Source organism: Pongo abelii, chromosome 1, assembly GCF_028885655.2.
Source record: "Pongo abelii isolate AG06213 chromosome 1, NHGRI_mPonAbe1-v2.0_pri, whole genome shotgun sequence".
Lineage (NCBI taxonomy): Eukaryota > Metazoa > Chordata > Mammalia > Primates > Hominidae > Pongo > Pongo abelii.
Window position 1 is genome coordinate 212879308 of NC_071985.2, and position 17984 is coordinate 212897291.

At 50.7% G+C, this 17984-nt stretch overlaps 1 protein-coding gene across 1 annotated transcript; it reads right to left on the minus strand.

Moving 5' to 3' along the window:
* Positions 1-131: 131 nt before the first annotated feature.
* Positions 132-17984, minus strand: PINK1 (PTEN induced kinase 1). The gene is made up of 8 exons (XM_002811349.2): positions 17506-17984; positions 13311-13598; positions 11447-11547; positions 6781-6963; positions 5731-5894; positions 2796-2923; positions 2200-2436; positions 132-1008 (listed from the first exon to the last, which is right to left on the minus strand). The coding sequence occupies exons 1-8, from the start codon at positions 17890-17892 to the stop codon at positions 751-753; spliced, it is 1746 nt and encodes a 581-aa protein (XP_002811395.1). The 5' UTR covers positions 17893-17984; the 3' UTR covers positions 132-750.

The following is a 17984-nucleotide window of genomic DNA, read 5'->3' on the forward strand; positions in this document are numbered from 1 at the left end:
AAAAATCATCTATAAAGTTAGACGTGAAATCTCTTCCCCAATGTTGATACCTGCCCACAAAATGTTCTCACCTTCAGAGTATAAGAATCATTCTTAAAGCCAAATGTTCAGTTCGAGGCACATACATCATCTGCAGTTGTAAATTTGCATTTAATATTTCACAATTCCTGTAAGAGAGGCTAGTCAGGAGGGAAACCCTCAAGTTTAAATCCCCACACTTACTTACTGCTCATCAGTCACTTTTGCTAAGTGAGATTAATTCAGTAGCTGGTCCAGAACGCACAGCTTGGGAACGCAGAGGCCCAGGCCTCATATAATTTCCCACTCCCGTAACTGAACGTGCTGACCCAATGTTGAAGTCTGCCTTCATCCAGGTGGCAAATGCAGACATGCTGCGCTGCCCCCTTCAAACGAGTTCCTCGTGTTAGGGGCAAATGTCACAGCCAAACTCTGCCACTGACAGCCAGTGCCTTGGCCTGGATCCTCTATGTGGATGCAGGCCTACCCTTCCTCAGTCCAGCCTCATCTACTAGACCAGCTTGGCCATTCACTTTTCAGATGTCTGTGAGCACAGGACTGCAGACTGAACTCTGACTCAGGTTCTTCCATTTGCCAAGCCCGAGGCCTCTTCCGGCTAACCAGCCCTCTGCGCCGTCTTGTCTCCTGACTCCCACCCTCACAATTCACAGACCATCACGACACACAGGATGCCAAGTTCTTTTAGTAATTCACCAGCTCCATGCAGGGACATCACAGGGCTGCCCTCCATGAGCAGAGGAGGAGGGCTGCCTGGCAGAGCGTTTCACACTCCAGGTTAGCCAGAAAGAGCATCTTCATTTTTGTTTCCACACAACACTTCTCTGTGAGCCTGTTGGCCAACAAAGTGGCGGCCGATTGTTGGAGGAGCCAGCCAACCATCTTGTCTAACTTCAGATTCTTCAGGGCTAGAATATGTTCACCCCAGAGGCTTAGATGAAGCACATTTGCAGCTACTCGGGCAGATGGTCTCTGCAACAGGAAGGGAAGCTGAAGCTAGAACATCTGTTAACACGGTCTCAATCCAAAGCCTGCTTTGTTAGTGAGGGTCTTCCCTTCTCTGGTCCCAACCCAATTCTTCCTCTACCCTATCTCCTACTGATGCCCTTCACTCAGGTGACAAATACTGCCTGTTCCCTACCCGTGCTCCAAGCTTTTCCATGTGTACACCTCTGCATGGGGCAGCATGCATTGTTGAAATAGCCTTTCCCCCCGGTGGAAAGCCTAGTGCCTCTTGTGCACAGCTATCTGGTCCCTTGTACCAGGTAAGTAGTCTCTATCATTTCATAACTGGTTGCAGCTGTTATTCTAACCTTCACTGCGCACCAAGATAGCAGGCCACGTACAGAGAGCGGTTAACAGAGTGGCAGAACAGTGCTGGGACGCAGGTATGGCTCAGCTCTTTGCACTAAGCCTGCCCCTGAGCCAGCTGCCACTCCAATTATGGCTTCAGATAGGTCTGCCTTTGCATTCCTTTATATTAATTTCACAATGTCCAGATCTGCTCTCAGGAGATGTTTTCCATCTCTCTCTGATCAGTTCTCAGCTGTTTCCATGAGCTACATCTCCATTAAACATTTCTCAAAAATGCATACTTTTCTCTCTCCGAATAGCTTTTTTTTTTTTTTTTGAGACAAAGACTTGCACTGTCACCTAGGCCAGAGTGCAGTGGTGCGATCTTGGCTCACTGCAACCTCTGCCTCCAGGGTTCAAACGATTCTCCTGCTTCAGCCTCCCGAGTACCTGGAATTACAGGCATGTGCCACGACACCCAGCTAATTTTTGTCTTTTTAATACAGACGGGGTTTTACCATGTTGGCCAGACTCGTCTGGAACTCCTGGTCCCAAGTGATCTACCCGCCTCGGCCTCCCAAAGTGCTGGGATTATAGGTGTGAGCCACCGTGTCTGGCCTCTGAACAACTTTTTAAGCAACTAAAAAAGCCACAGGAGTTGAACTGCTAGGATTCTGACTAAGATGTGGTGGCTAGTGCTCCTACTCCTACCTACATTAAAATCTGTTTTTTGTTCTCTTGTAACTAGCCTTTACCTTCCTAACACAGAGGATCTGTCACTGTGGCTCTGGCCCAAACCTGACCTTCACTCTGGAATGAGAACAGAGGTTTCTACCCACACCGTCCCCTCAAAGCTGGGGACAGCCTCACCTTGCTGGCGTCTCGCTGGAGCAGTGCCCTCACCAGCTCTCTCACGTCTGGAGGCACTGACTCGGGCAGTGCAGGTAGCTGAGCCTCTTGGTAGCTGCGGCTTTCAAGGTGGGCCCTGCCCTGGCCGTAGAAGGGATTGACAAGCCCGAAGATTTCATAGGCGATGGCTCCCACTGCCCAGGCATCAGCCTTGCTGTAGTCGATCACTGCCCTGGGGCCAGGACGGGCCGTGGACACCTGCTCAGAAGTGGGTGAGACATCACGCTGCCCACCTATCTAACCTTTTCATGTCCTGCACATCACCTGATTCATGGGCTAATCTGAACTCTGTCCCAAGGAACCCAGAGCTTGAGTGAGCTGTGGCTCAGACCCAGAAGGGGTCTGCTTAGACCGCCTGGTTTATGTGACAGGACTTGCATTGTCCTGGAACATGAGGGAAAGCTGGAGGAAAGCAAAGTGGCAGGGAAGGAACTTGTGCCAAATTATGGGTCAGAAAAGATGGAGGTGTTGGGTTATCACAACGCATCGAGTCTCCTGCATTCAGTGGACACGTGGGGGAAGGGCTGCCGATGGCGTGTGACAGGCTCGGGACTCACCTCTGGGGCCATCAGGCAGCCGTTTCCGCCCCGATCCACGTACCAGCTGCTGAAGGGCAACTGCAGGCCGATGCTTTCATCAGCCAGGCAGCAGCCAAAATCTGCGATCACCAGCCAGGGGCAGCCGTCTGGGAAGGAGCAAGCAAAGTGACTGATTCTCCTCCCCTCCTTCCCTCTGAGAGGCCCTCCTATGTCCCTACTAAAGCCACCAGCAAGACATGGCTGATAGGGGCTAATGGCTCAGTGTTGGCCCAGGAGGCCAGGAAGGCCTGAGAGCTGATCAGAAGGGCCTGCTGTGTGAACACGGAAATGCCTCCAGTAAGTACAGGCTGCAAAATCCCCAGGCAAAGGACTGTGTGGCTCAATTTAAATCATGTTCTAGTAATTGGAGCTGTCCCCAAGACCAAAGGAGCTAGAGCTTGGTTCAAATGATCTCCAAGGGCCCTTATACCCCAGGAGTCTTTGATTTGAATTTGAAACCCCAAATCCAAACCTAAGAACCAGGTGTATTAAGAATCAGTTATTGCCAGGTGTGGTGGCCTGTAATGCCAGCACTTTGGGAGGCCGAGGCGGGTAGATCACCTGAGGTCAGGAGTTCAAGACCAGCCTGGCCAACATGGTGAAACCCCTGTCTACTAAAAATACAAAAAAACTAGCCAGGCATGGTGGTGTGTGCCTGTAATCCCAGCTATTCCGGAGGCTGAGACAGGAGAATTACTTGAACCTGGGAGGTGAAGGAGGCTGAGACAGGAGAATCACTTGAACCTAGGAGGTGAAGGCTGTAGTGAGCCGAGATCATGCCACTGCACTCCAGCCTGAGCAACACAGCGAGACTCCGTCTCAGAAAAAATAAAAAAAGAATTAGTTATCTGTAAAAGGGTCCACACAAAATTCCTTTAAAAAGCCAGTTCCTGGCTGGGCGCAGTGGCTCACGCCTGTAATCCCAGAACTTTGGGAGCCTGAGGCAGGCGGATTACGAGGTCAGGAGTTCCAGATCAGCCTGACCAACATGGCGAAACCCCGTCTCTACTAAAAATACAAAAATCAGCCGGGTGTAGTGGCGTGTGCCTGTAATCCCAGCTACTCAGGAGGCTGAGGTGGGAGAATCGCTTGAACCCGATAGGTGGGGGTTGCAGTGAGCCAAGATCGTGCCACTGCACTCCAGCCTGGGCGACAGAGTGAGCCTCCATCTCAAAAAAAAAACAAAACAAAACAAAAACAGCCGACTCCCAGCTGGGCGTGGTGGCTCATACCTGTAATCCCAACATTTTGGAGACTGAGGTGGTGGATCACTTGAGGCCAGGAGTTTGAGACCAGCCTGGCCAACAGTGAAACCCCATCTCTACTAAAAATAATAATCCCAGCACTTTGGGAGGCTGAAGCAGGTGGATCACGAGGTCAGGAGATAGAGACCATCCTGGCTAACATGGTGAAACCCCATCTCTACTAAAAATACAAAAAAATTAGCTGGGCGTGGTGGTGGGCGCCTGTAGTCCCAGCTACTCGGGAGGCTGAAGCAGAATGGTGTGAATCTGGGAGGCAGAGCTTGCAGTGAGCCGAGATCACGCCATTGCACTCCAGCCTGGGTGACAGAGCAAGACTCAGTCTCAAAAAAAAAAAGAAAAAATTCAAAAATTAGCTAGGCATGGTGGCATCTGCCTGTAATCCTAGCTACTCGGGAGGCAGACGCACGAGAATTGCTGGAACCTGGGAAGCAGAGGTTGCAGTGAGCTGAGATGGCACCACTGCACTCCAGCCTGGGCAACAAAGCAAGATTCTGTCTCAAATAAATAAATAAATAAATAAATAATAAAAGCCAGTTCCTGTAGTCAATTATTTTAAGTCTTCTAGTTCAAAAATTTATCAGATGTATGAATCTCCTTACAATTTTCCTAGGCAAGTGGCCATTCAGCTTCTACTTGAATGCTTCCAGTGGTAGGCAACTCATTTCCAGAGACAATTGGGTTTACATTTGGACAGCTTTCATTGTTTGAAAATTTTATTTATTTATTTATTTATTTTGAGACGGATTCTTGCTCTGTCGCCAGGCTGGAATGCAGTGGCACAATCTCGGCTCACTACAACCTCTGCCTCCCGGGTTCAAGCAATTCTCCTGCCTCAGCTTCTCAAGTAGCTGAGATTACAGGCGTCCGCCACCACGCCTAGCTAATTTTTGTATTTTTAGTAGAGATGGGGTTTCACCATGTTGGCCAGGATGGTCTTGATCTCTTGACCTCATGATCCGCCCGCCTCAGCCTCTCAAAGTGCTGGAATTACAGGCGTGAGCCACCACGTCCGGCCGAAAGTTATTTTTTAGAATGAGCTAAAGTTTACTTCTCTTTATTATTTTTTATTATTTTTTTGAGATAGGATCTCACTCTGCTGCCCAGGCTGGAGTACAGTGGCACATTCATAGCTCACTGCAGACTCTTAACTCCTAGGCTCAAGTGATCCTCCGACCTCAGCCTCCCAAGTAGCTGGGGCTACAGGTGCATGCCACCATGCCTGGCTAACTTTTTTTCCGGCTAATTTAAAACACATTTTTTTTTTGTAGAGAAGGGACCTCACTCTGTTTCCCAGGCTGGTCTCAAACTGCTGGCCTCAAGCAATCCTCAAGCAAGCCTCCCAAAGTGTTGGGATTACAGGTGTGAGCTACTGTGCCGGGCCTCTTTATTTACCTAGGAAAACTTGCAGCACTGAGGTCCTTGTTCTTTAAGTGGGCTATAGAAAGGAACTTGGGAAGTGCTGTCTCTCTGCAAAGAGAGAACAAAAACCCCCATTCTAAGGGAGAGATTGCTAACCTCTCGTGTGCAGAGCTAAATGAAGACATGACTTAGAACACAAAACCAGAGAGGACCTGAAGAGTCAGTCCTAAATGCTCCTGACCCACCCTCTAGTGCCCCTGGAGAGCTCTGATGGTGCAGCAGGTTCCTACCTGGGTCCAGCTCCACAAGGATGTTGTCGGATTTCAGGTCTCTGTGTGCGATGCCCTGTTGAACCAAATGGTCCACGCCTTCCAGCAGCTGCAGCAGCATCATGGTGGCGAGGCGGGGGCTGGGTGTGTTCACACAAAGGTACTGGCGCAGGGTACAGGGATAGCTGGTGGAGAGGGGACAGGGCCTCTGGCTACCACACATCGACAACTCCCAATACCTTTTTTTTTTTTTTTTGAGATGGAGTCTCACTCTGTCGCCAAGCTGGAGTGCAGTGGCACGATCTCAGCTCACTGCAACCTCCACCTTCCAGGTTCAAGCAAATCTCCTACCTCAGCCTCCCGAGTAGCTGGGATTATAGGTGCCCGCCACCACACCAGGCTAATTTTTGTATTTTTAGTAGAGACAGGGTTTCATCATGTTGGCCAGGCTGGTCTCAAACTCCTGACGTCAAGTGATCTACCCACCTTGGCCTTCCAAAGTGCTGGGATTACAGGCATGAGCCACCATGCCCGGCCTCCTAATACCTTAATCACTGTTAGGGTTATGCCGTTCCTCTTCCCCTTCCAGGAGCACTTTGATTCCCATTTTTTCCCAGCATCCTTTCTTTTCCCTCCCACTCACCATCCTCAAATTAGGAAATAAGAGCTGGGGCTCCCTATATTCAAAGTAATGGTGCAGATAATTATTTCCTTAAAATAAAATACCCACTATAGCAAAGTTAGGGGATACAGAGGGTGAGGAAGGAGAACGGTTTTTATGTTAAAAACAGGTAAGTCCAGCCACAGAAAAGGTGAACAGTCAAATGGACCAAAAGGACTAGGTGACAAGTATGTTCTGGATGAAGATGAGAGTTTGTTTCCATGAAAAATCGTCCTACAGGGAAAATGCTCTCCAGGGCAGATATGCTCCCTTTGCATGGCTTTCTTCTCCGGAAGGGTGATGACCCTGTTCTCCGAAACCCCCTGATAAAGGTGCATGTGGAGGGCAGGGAGCAGCTCCCCTTGGAAGATGTATCAGCTCCAGGGCCCTGCCGCGCCGCTGTCACTTACTTCTTCATAACGAGGAACAGCGTCCGGCCGTGGCCCAGGCCTTCAGGGTGGAGGCGTGAGGGCAGCACATCAGGGTAGTCAACCAGGGCCCCTGGCAGCAGCGGCACGGAAGAGGTGAAGGCGCGGAGAACCCGGATGATGTTGGGGTGAGGGGCTAGTTGCTTGGGACCTCTCTTGGATTTCCTAGTCAGCCAAGTGAGACAAACATATGAGGCCAGCATCAGATACAACACCTGGAAAGACAATAACCTAAGGCCACACCAACACTGGCACTGACATTCACTATTCACTTACTATCAAATGTTTATCACAGATTTGCTATGTGCCAGGTACTGTACATAGTGTTGGAGAACACATCTGATGACTCCCCTACCCATCCTTCAATCCATTTGTCCATCCGTCTGTCCGTCCGTCCATCCATGCACCCATCCATCCTATCCATCCCATGTGGCAGAACACTGGTGGAGAAACCCTGGTATCAGACTGCCTGGGTTTGTATTCCAGGTCTGCCACTGTAAGTCCTTGGCTGAGTTGCAGTAGCCCCAACCTTATCCACAGTTTTGCTTTCTGCAATTTCTGTTATCTACAGTTTGAGAATAGGTGAGTACAAGAAGATATTTAGAGAGAGGAGAAAGAGAGAGAGAGAGACCACATTCACATAACTTTTTTTTACAGTATATTGTCATAATTATTCTATTTTATTAGTTATCTTTAATTTTTTACTGTGCCTAATTTATAAATTAAACTTTACCATAGGTATGTGTGTATAGGAAAAAACACAGTGTAATATAGGGTTTGTTACTATCTGTGGCTTCAGGCATCCACTGGGGGGTCTATCTTGGAATGTGTCCCCTCTGTCCTTATCTTCTCTGGGCTCAATCTCTAGGGTGCAAGGGGAATGCGGTGTTAACATACTGCATAAGGTTGTCAAAGTGTGGAAGGCACCTAGAATCATGTCTAGCACAGAGGAAGCTCTCAGCTGATATTAGCTGTACTATTATTCATTCAACCAATATGCATTGTTTGCATGCTAAGTACCAGACATCATGCTGGAATGCTGTGGAACTATGGCACAGAACAAGACAGAGTCCCTGTCCTCATGGATTTGCAGTCTATCAGGGGAGAGAGACATTCATCAATGAGTAATCATGTGAGCTCCCTAACAGCAAGGACTGTGCCTGAATTTTCTCCATTATTCCAAGTCTAGTACAGTAGTTGGCATGGAATATGGGTGTAATAAACCTTTGTTGAATGAGTGAATAGATCCAGATGCAGCTAGTAGTGGTAGTGTCATCTGCCTGCCCTGGCTGCTCCTTATCCTGTGGGGAGCGCCCCCCGACCCCCAAACCACAGCCCTGCTGAGGCACAGTGGCTGGATTTTGGATGGGGTGGCTCTGCCAGCTGTGTGCCAGCCCTGCCCTGCAGCCAAAGCTGACTGGCCCAAGGAGTTACCTGCCCCAACGGCAATGAACCTACAGTGACACTCGAGACCCAGATGGTTGGACGAAGGGAAGGGAGGGAAGTAGATTCTCTTTTTGGGAGTGTGAAGAAATCTGCCAGTCCGCAGTGGAGAGGAAGCCACGAGACTTCACTGGGGCCATGAGGAGCCAGAGGTGAACAGGCCAAAGGGAAGCAGGAACAGGAGATTCGAGGAAAGAACAGCATGCGGACAGTGGAACCATGTTCCCACAAGTTCAAGAAATCAGTAACTGATGGAAATTCCTGTGGCTCACTCCTGTAATCCCAGCAATTTGGGAGGCTGAGGCAGGCAATTGCTTGAGCCCGGGAGTTCGAGGCCAGCCTGGGCAACATGGAGAAACTCTGTCTGTACAAAAACTACAAAAATTAGCTGGGCATGGTGGCATGTGCCTGCAGACCCAGCTACTTGGGAGGCTGAGGTGGGAGGATCACTTGAGCCCAGGGAGGTTGAGGCTGCAGTGAGCCAAGATCACACCACTGCCCTCCAGCCTGGGCAACAGAGTAAGACCCTGTCTCAGAAAAATAAAAGAAAATTTGAGTTTGCAGAAACCACTTTCTGAAAGGCTGAAACTCCCTCTGCTTATGAGATAAAAGAACTGGCTGAAATTGGTTGGAACCAATAAGGCCAACTGCAGCTTGCACAGAACAAGTTTGCTGATGTCACAGCCTGAATTGCCACCGCACGTTTCATACTCACTCCTCCCAAATCTGCACAGGGGACCCATGAGTTGGCATGAAGAGATAACTGCGCATGTCCAAGAACTGTCCAGACTTCTCCTTTCCTTCCACCAATCACCTGCTAATCTTAGAATCCACCCCTTAAACCTCCTCTAATAAAATTACCGCCTTAAAGCTAGCACAGGGAGACAGGGTTGAATTCAACTCCTGTCTCCATGTGAGTCGACTCACAATAGAAAGCTTGGCTTTTCTCAAAAATTCAGTGTCATTGCTTCTAGCACATCAGGCTAGAGCCCCCTTTGCTGCATAACAATGGTGGAGGGAAGCGAATGGGGCAGAGCCTAGACCGCCAGCCTCTCCCAGCGCTGCGTGGTCCCCAGGCTGTGTGGCTGCAGTTCACGTGTGCCCACGCGCTGCTTCTGCTCTTGAGTCAACCTGAGTGGCCCCTGTTCTATGCAATCAAAGGAGCCAGAGCATCGTTTCCACCCTCGGGCCCCTGGGCAAGTCATGATCACAGCCCCAGGCTGTCAGGGCCCCAGCACGTGTCATGGGAGCTCCGGGGCAGAGGGGTATAGCTGTACTGGGGAGATACATTGTGGGGTTGGGGGTGTCTGAACTGAGACCTGAAATGTGGGAGGAGGGCAGCCCAGGTGTAGCCAGCTGTACGCTCAGGAGATGGTCACAGAAGAGCCTGGCACATTAGGGGAAAGAGCTATGAAGTCAGCGTGGGGAAGTGTAGGGTGCTGATGAGAAGGGTGAGAGATAAGGCGGGAGACACAGTGAGATGAGCAGGTTAAGCGCCTTGAATCTCCGGGCCCCAGGAGAGCAGAGGCTAGGAGGAAATGAACCCAGGGTGCTCTTGGGAAAGCTTCTCCCAAGGTGCACCAGAAGTTGAGGTAATGTACCTGCTGCCACATCCATCCAGTCATTCAACAGGTATTTACTGAGGGTATGCAGTAAACAAAGAGTGTTTACAGTACAGCTGGAGCAAAAAGGAACCAACAGAAAAAGACGTGTTATTTGAGGCCAGACGGTGAGAACTGCTAAAGGAACAAAGTCCCTGAAGAGGGACAGGGACTACGTCAGATGGGAGGTCTCAGCAGCAGACATCATGGTGCTCCGGCAGCAGGACAGCACCACGTCGGCCGGCTGCCACTCATTCCACAAAAGGAGGCATCGAGGATCATGTTAGCCCCAAAGCAGCTGACATTCAGGTGTCCACTTTCTCCACAAAGGCCTCAGGAGAAGCAGCAGCCACTTGAGCAGCTACCTCCACCAGCCTGCAGGGACTCCCAGTCACACTGGAAACCTCCAAACCATGGAAGGGGTTTTCCACATCCACTCCCTTAATTTCATACTTTTGCCTCCCTGCTTCTGACAGAACGAAGATCTATAAACCAGCCCTCCAGTAAATCACCAAAAATGCAGCAGACCCACCTCTTCTTGGTGGGTCTACAAATGAGAGACAGGGTCTCACTCCAGGGTCGCCCAGGCTGGAGTGCAGTGGCATGATCTTGGCTCCACTGCAGCCTCAACCTCCCTGGACTCAAATGATCCTCCCGCCTCAGCCTCCTGAGTAGCTGGGACCACAGGCATTTGCCACCATGCCTGGCTAAAATTTATTTTTTGTAAAGGCGGGGTTTCACCATGTTGCCCAGGCTGCTCTTGAACTCCTGGGCTCAAGTGATCTGCCTACCTCAGCCTCCCAAAGTGCTGGGATTACAGGCATGAGCCAGGCTGTAAATATTAAGGCGGGCACAGTATCTCCTCTGTCATAGCCTGCGCGTCAGTCCTCACCACCTGTGGTGAGGCTGGTGGTGGACATGGGCTTTTCTGAGCTGAAAGTGTAGCTGCTGTTCACTTGCTCTTCCCTCTGCTCGGAATGCCACTTCCCTACTCCTCTGCCCAAGTAATGCCAATTCATCCTTCACAAGGCGGCACAAACTGTCCCTTTGAGATGGCTTTCTGAGCAGCCCCTCCTCTGCAGCACACGCCTCCCCTGGGCTCCCTCAGCCCGAGCATACTTGATTCTAGCACTTACACCCTGGGCTCTCTGCTGCCACAGTGAGACCTCTGGGCCAAGAGAACACTTTCTGTTTTTTTTTAAATCTCTTAGCACCATCAGTGCACATAACTGTTAGTGGAATGAGTGTTCCCTCTGGTGGGGACAGAGTTCAGTTTATTCCGATAGGTGGCGCTCTACCCGTGCATTTCTTAGGAGGAATCTGAGAACCCCAGTCAATCATGCAACACAGTGAACTGGGCATTTTTGGGTGGCCTCCTCTCCCCTGCTCCAATGTGAATTATGCATGTGCATCATCATTTGGGGTCAGATTACCTGCAATCCTTCCCAAGTGAAATTATCCACTAACTGAAAATCCATCACCAACATTAAGCCTTTATTATCTACTGTCATATCAGATACTATACCAGGTGCTGAGGACACAAGTGATGGATGAAGTTGCTCTCAAAGAAGTCCCAGTCAGTCTGGCAGGCAGAGGGCACTTACCTGTAAGTGACTGCTCCATACTCCCCAGCCAAGGCCACTCGGCTCGCTGGGACCAGCTCCTGGCTCATTGTGTTCAAGATGGCTTCGCTGGAGGAACCTGCCTGGAACACCCACAAGGAACCCAGGGTTACACAGGCCGGAGCAGAAGGGCAAGTTCCTTGTAAGCCCTGCCTGTAACCTGGAGCAGGGCAGCTACTGCCTAGAATTGACTCTGACCTTCGAGATAAGATGACCTCTCTTAAGTGGCAGGCTGAGACTAGTTACTCCTGGGAGGCAGACAAAGGTACCATCCATGCCAACTCAGAGGATTCTTCACACTCCTCAAATTCTTGCAGCCTATGTGCCAGGGCTGGAGGAGATGACAAGGTGATCAGGGTATGGGGTGCTGCTTCCTGCCATCGGTGCCTCTGGTCCCCACCAGTTTGAAATTGACCACTGGATCACTAACTCATTCTGCAGGCTCCCTTCAGCAGCCAGGCCAGAGCCTGACATGCTCCACCCTGGGTGAAGTTGTACTGAATCACAGAACAGCCTTCCTCCGTCCCCCACAACAAACAGACAAAAACCAAAGAGTGGGGAAAGCACCTTATTGTCCTCATTGTATTGGGAAGGGCTCTCAGGACACATGAAACCTGTATCAAGAAGATCTGGTAAGAATCAACAATCTTGTAGCTGCTGTGAATGCAACAGCTGTCATGCCCCAACCAGTGCATGTTTTAATGCTAAGATTGGATGTTTCACAGGCAAAGGATTTGGCTACTTGTTAGCTATTAACCCAGCTTGGAGTGCAACAGTCTAATAACCTTCATTCCCCAAATCAGAACAAGAAACTGCATCCTCTAGGGCCCACCATGAACGGCTGTGGCCACTTCCCATTGCGGCCTTGAATGGATGGGCCCAGGGATGGGCAGGAGACAGAGCATCAGGTCTTAATACATTTTTAAAACCTACCTAGCAATGGCTAGGTAAATAAATTAAGTGGACAGAAATTGTTTTCATGGGGGAAAAACACTCTTCAATTTCCCGAAGTCTTGAGTCCTTCCAAGAGTTGAGAGCAGGGAGTTGACAGGCAAGCCTCTGAGCTAGAGGTGGGCTTGCAGAGTGAGCTTAGAGGAAAGAGATCCAGTTCCCCCTCTCCAGTGAGGCAGGTTGCAGGCAGGAGGGGATGGTGAACTAACCAATCAGGGTAGAAATCAGTGGTTTAGGCACTTGTTACTCAAAGTGTGGTTGACAGAGCAGTGGCATTGGTATCACGTGAGAGCTTATTGGGAAGGCAGAATCTTAGGCCCCACACCTGACCTGCTGAATCAGAATCTACCTTTGGGTTTTTTTTGTTTGTTTGTTTTTTGTTTTGAGACAGGGTCTCACTCTGTTACCAGGCTGGAGTGCAGTGCCACAATCTTGGATCACTGCAGCCTCTGCCTCTTGCACTCAAGTGACCCTCCCACTTCGGCCACCAGCCACCCAAGTAGTTAAGACTACATACAGGTGCAAGCTGTCACACCCGGCTAATTTTTGTATTTTTCATAGAGATGGGGTTTCATCATGTTGCCCAGGCTGGTCTCAAACTCCTGAGCTCAAGTGATTGGCCTCCCAAAGTGCTGGGATTACAGGCATGGTCCACCATGCCTGGCCAAAATCTACCTTTGAACCTGATCTCTGGGTGATCTGTGGGCAGAATACAATTTGAAACATTCCGGTTTAGACTTCTGTGTAACAGGGGGAGGTAGCCTGACTATACAGGCACCTTTCCTGTGGATAATCTGTCTTTTCCTACCTACTTCCTGGAAAAAATCCTCACCAGGCCCACTAAGATGGGCATTTTGAGAACATCTCCTTTAAAGATGAAAGGCCTGGTGCTTACCGAGATGTTCCACATCATCTTGATGGCCAACGGGAAGGCAGGGGCCCCCGGAGCTCGCTCCTGCTCTTCTCCTGGTGCACTGGTACCTGGGCCTCTCCCTGGAAGCAACCCGGTGCTCTTTGTCACCTCCAGGTTCTGGGGCAATGTAGGCATGGTGGCTTCATACACAGCGGCACTGCAGCCCTTGCCAATGGACTGCCCTATCAGATACTCCTCCAGCCGAAAGCCCTGCCAGCGTCTCGTGTCCAACGGGTCAGGCCCCGGCTTGCTTTTCTGGGTAAAAATTGCCTGTGAGGAAAAAAGAATGCACCGTGAGCCAGGGAGCCTAGGAAGGCCCAAGAAAAGGGAAACAGGGGAGGCAGAGAGAGGTGCAGCAAGGCATGGTCCGCGTCGACCAGATCAATAAACCAGAAAAACACAACCCAGCCAGGTTCTACTGCTCAGCCTGGGTCCAGGCCATTTTCTTTCTCATTATTCAGAATGATTTTTCTCAAACTCTGCTGCTTCACTGGGATCACAATACTCAATGATCTGAGAGGTCAGAAACCCCACATCCCGCAGCCGGTGTGCCTCTCCTTGCTGCCTTCACTCTCCAGCAGATTTCTGGAGGTGTCTGATTATGGAAAGTCTGATTATGGAGACAGCTCGCTCTGCAGACCTTGGCTGACGGCTCCTGGGCAACTAGCAGGAGTGTGTATCCACAGTGATCTCAGAGGGTCTCTCAGCCAAGTGGGTGACATCAGGCGCATCCGCAGAGCAGAGGGATTCAGTACTGTCTTTCTCTCTCTGCCTCTTAGGGCTCCGATGGGGCTACTCTGTCCAGAAAGGTAGCAAGAGTACAAGAGTTCAGACAGAAATAGATGGAGGTGCAGGTGCTGGGGGCAGTGCTGCACTGGGAAAGAGGCCATGTGACAAAAATCTGGGTCTTCCCCTGCTTCAGGCAGTGGTGATGTCACTCTTCCGGTCACCTAGGCTCCACTTTCCCTCTCAAATGGTCTGATCTGCTGAACTCTTCCTTTCCAAGGTTAGTCACCCCTGGGTGCCAGGCATAGCTCTGCATATGCCCCTTGGCCATAGCCTACCAGGCACCATCTCTAGACTACCCCACTCTCAATGCCGTGCCTTCCCTGCTCTGAGCCACATCAAAATACGTTGCTTTCATGTGTCACTTGGCTGTCCACCAGACTGCCCAGGAGGTTATCTGTGTTCTGGCTGCTGCCAGGCTGGTCTGCACGCTGCCTGTACTCATCCTTTGGACACCTCCCTCTGAAAGCTGCTCACAGCATCCTTCCAGCCCCTGTTTCTATAGTATCGCTCTGTCTGGCTCATCCCTGCTCAGCCATCAAGCCCAACTCAAGCTCCTCCTTCCTCTGTGACCAGCCCTGATGACCCAGCCCATGGCAAGTTTCCTTCTAGAGGGTTCCTAAAGCACCTGGTATCTGTAAGCAACTTAACCTTGCACTATAACTTTGAACCTTTTAAAAAAATGAAAGTCCAGGCCGGGCGTGGTGGCTCATGCCTGTAATCCCAGCACTTTGGGAGGCCAAGGCGGGTGGATCATGAAGTCAGGAGTTCAAGACCAGCCTGGCCAACATAGTGAAACCCCGTCTCTACTAAAAAATACAAAAAATTAGCCGGGTGTGGTGGTGTGCATGTGTAATCCCAGCTACTCAGGAGGCTGAGGCAGGAGAATTGCGTGAATCTGGGAGGTGGAGGTTGCAGTAAGCCGAGATTGTGCCATTGCACAGCCTGGGTGACGGTGTGAGACTCTATCAAAAAAAAAAAAAGGAAAATCCATCTTCCCATATAAACTTCATGGAGCAGAAGCAACGTGTGTGTGTATATATATAAAATATACTATATACTATTATATGGAACATACATATTATAGTATACATAACATATATACACATATACATATTATATATACACATTATATATATATTTTTATAATATAAATATAAATTTTTAGAGCTTGCTACTAGCACACTCCTGCTAGTTGCCCAGGCTGGGGTGCAGTGGTGCAACTATAGCTCACTGCAGCCTCAAACTCCTGGGCTCAAGCAATCCTCCTACCTCAGCCTCCTAAGTAGCTGGGACTATCAGCACATGCCACCATGCCTAGCTAATTTTTTAATATTTTGTGGGAACAAGGTCTCACTATGTTGTCCCAGCTGGTCTTCAACTCCTGGGCTCAAGAGATTCTCTCACCTTGGCCTCCCAAAGCACTAGGATTGCAGGCATGAGTCACCATGCCTGGCTTCAGAATTTTTTATTTTTTTATTTTTTATTTTTTTTGAGACGGAGTCTCGCTCTGTCCCCCAGGCTGGAGTGCAGTGGCGCGATCTTGGCTCACTGCAAGCTCTGCCTCCCGGGTTCACGCCATTCTCCTGCCTCAGCCTCCCGAGTAGCTGGGACTACAGGCGCCTGCCACCATGCCTGGCTAATTTTTTTTGTATTTTTAGTAGAGGCGGGGTTTCACCGTGTTAGCTAGGATGGTCTCCATCTCCTGACCTCATGATCCACCTGCCTCGGCCTCCCAAAGTGCTGGGATTACAGGCGTGAGCCACCCCACCCGGCCCAGAATTTTTTAAATGTGAAATTAATTCCAGCAAAAGTAGCCAGTGAAAACAATTTTTTCCCCCTCGAGTCGGAGTCTTGCTCTGTCAGCCAGGCTGGAGTGCAGTGGCGTGATCTCAGCTCACTGCAACCTCTGCCTCCCGGGTTCAAGGAATTCTCCTGCCTCAGTCTCCGAAGTAGCTGGGATTACAGGCGCCCACCACTGCGCCCGGGTAATTTTTGTATTTTTAGTAGAGACAGGGTTCCACCATGTTGGCCAGGATGGTCTCTTTGGGATGCCTCAGCCTCCCAAAGTGCATGAGCCACAGTGCCTGGCCAAAAAAAAGTTTTGTTAATGTGAAATTAATTGATAACTAATAACATTTTCAGGCATAGGAAGGTGAAATGTGCGAAGAGGGTGTGTGTGAATGGTAAGTTTAAGGAGGATCAATCTCCTCAGTTAAAAAAGCCTCTTTAGTTTTAAGCAGGATTAGTCAAATTTCCCATCCTTAGCTTCTGCCAGTTAAGCTGTGGCAAAAGACAAGGTCAGGGGCTGGGGACTAGGCCAGATGTCACCTGTCACCCCAAACTGGCCAGAGCTCAAACATGAGACAGTGGTGATGAGCAATAAGAACTGGGCTGGAAACCAGGAAACCCAGGAGCCACTGCTTGGCCCTAACAGCTGTGTCCTTGGGCAAGTCACTCCCTCTTCCACCACCTCAGCCCTAACCTGTAAAATGCAGGGGCTATGCTAATTTAGTGAGTGGTTCTACACCCCCAGGAAGAAGAGTGACCTCCCTGGAAGAAGATGGAATTCTGCCAGCGGCCAGCCTTCCAACCTGAACTGCATCCCTGGCTCCTCCCTGGCTCTCCAGCCTGCCCGCCTACTTTGCGGCTTTTAGACTTTGCCAATCTCCATAGGGAGCCAGGTCCTCAAAATAAACCCGCCTCTAAATAGACACATCCTATTGATTCCATTTGCAGAACCCTAATACAGAATTTGGTTGGGCAAAAACAGAAGTCTTGTGCTATTTTAAGCATTAAAAAAGCCTAAGAACCCTTGTGTATCCAGTCAGCAGGGATAACTCTACACAGGTAACTAAAATGTTAGGTCTGTTTTTCTCGCCGTTCATAGTTTTTACTGCGGTTTCAGCTCTGTCACTACTAATCCTTTGCTTAAACCGCGGAGGCAGCCTGGCTCAGTGGTTAAGGGCACTGCCTTTTATTAGCTGTGTGACTTCGAGCAAGTCCCTTCACCTGAGGACTTTCCTTCTCCATAAATTAGGGACGACAACTACCTCAAAGGGATAGGAATGTTATGATTTAGTTGTCAGTACATTTTAGAAAATTTACACAAAGCCTTTTGCTGTGCTGCGACAGAAGCTGTAATCGGCAACACGTCTTCATTTGAGGAAGGGAAACATTAAAACAAATGGGAGGTGCTGGCTTTATTTATAGCAGCCGATCAGTAATGGTGAAATGGATGAGCTTTAATGACCCTCGCCTCGGCCCTCGACCGGCCCAGGGCCCCGCCTCCACACCTAGCCCCGCCCCCGCCCAGCTGAGGACTCGCCCCGGCGCTTAGCTCCGTCCTCGGCTCGGCTTAGGGCTCGGCTTAGGACCCGGCCCCGCTCACCTGGATCTCCTGACAGGCCGAGACCGCCCGCCGGCTCTCCGCCTGCTTCTCCTCGATGAGGCCCAGCCCTAGCCCGAAGGCCAGAAAGACTGCCCGGCCGCAAGGGCCCGCGCAGCCCCAGGCCCGCGCCACGAACTGCCGCTGCAACCGCGCCGCCAGCCCGGCCACCGACTGGCGGAAGAAGCGGAGACGGTTGGGGAGCCCGAGCCCGACCCTGCGAGGCTCCGCGCCCGGTCCTGCGGCCCAGCCCGGACGCTCCCCGCGGACACAGCCCGCCGCCGGGCCCGGCCGCCCCAAGCCGTAGGCCCGGCCCGGCTTGCCCGTGAAGCGCAGCAGCAGCGCTCGACCCAGCTGCAGGCCGCGGCCCAGCGCCTGTCGCACCGCCATGGTGGCGCCGCGGCCCGGTGCCCCCGCCGCTGCCGCCGCCACCACCACCGGCGTCCCGCCGGTCACAACAAACTTCACGGGCGGCGCCTCTG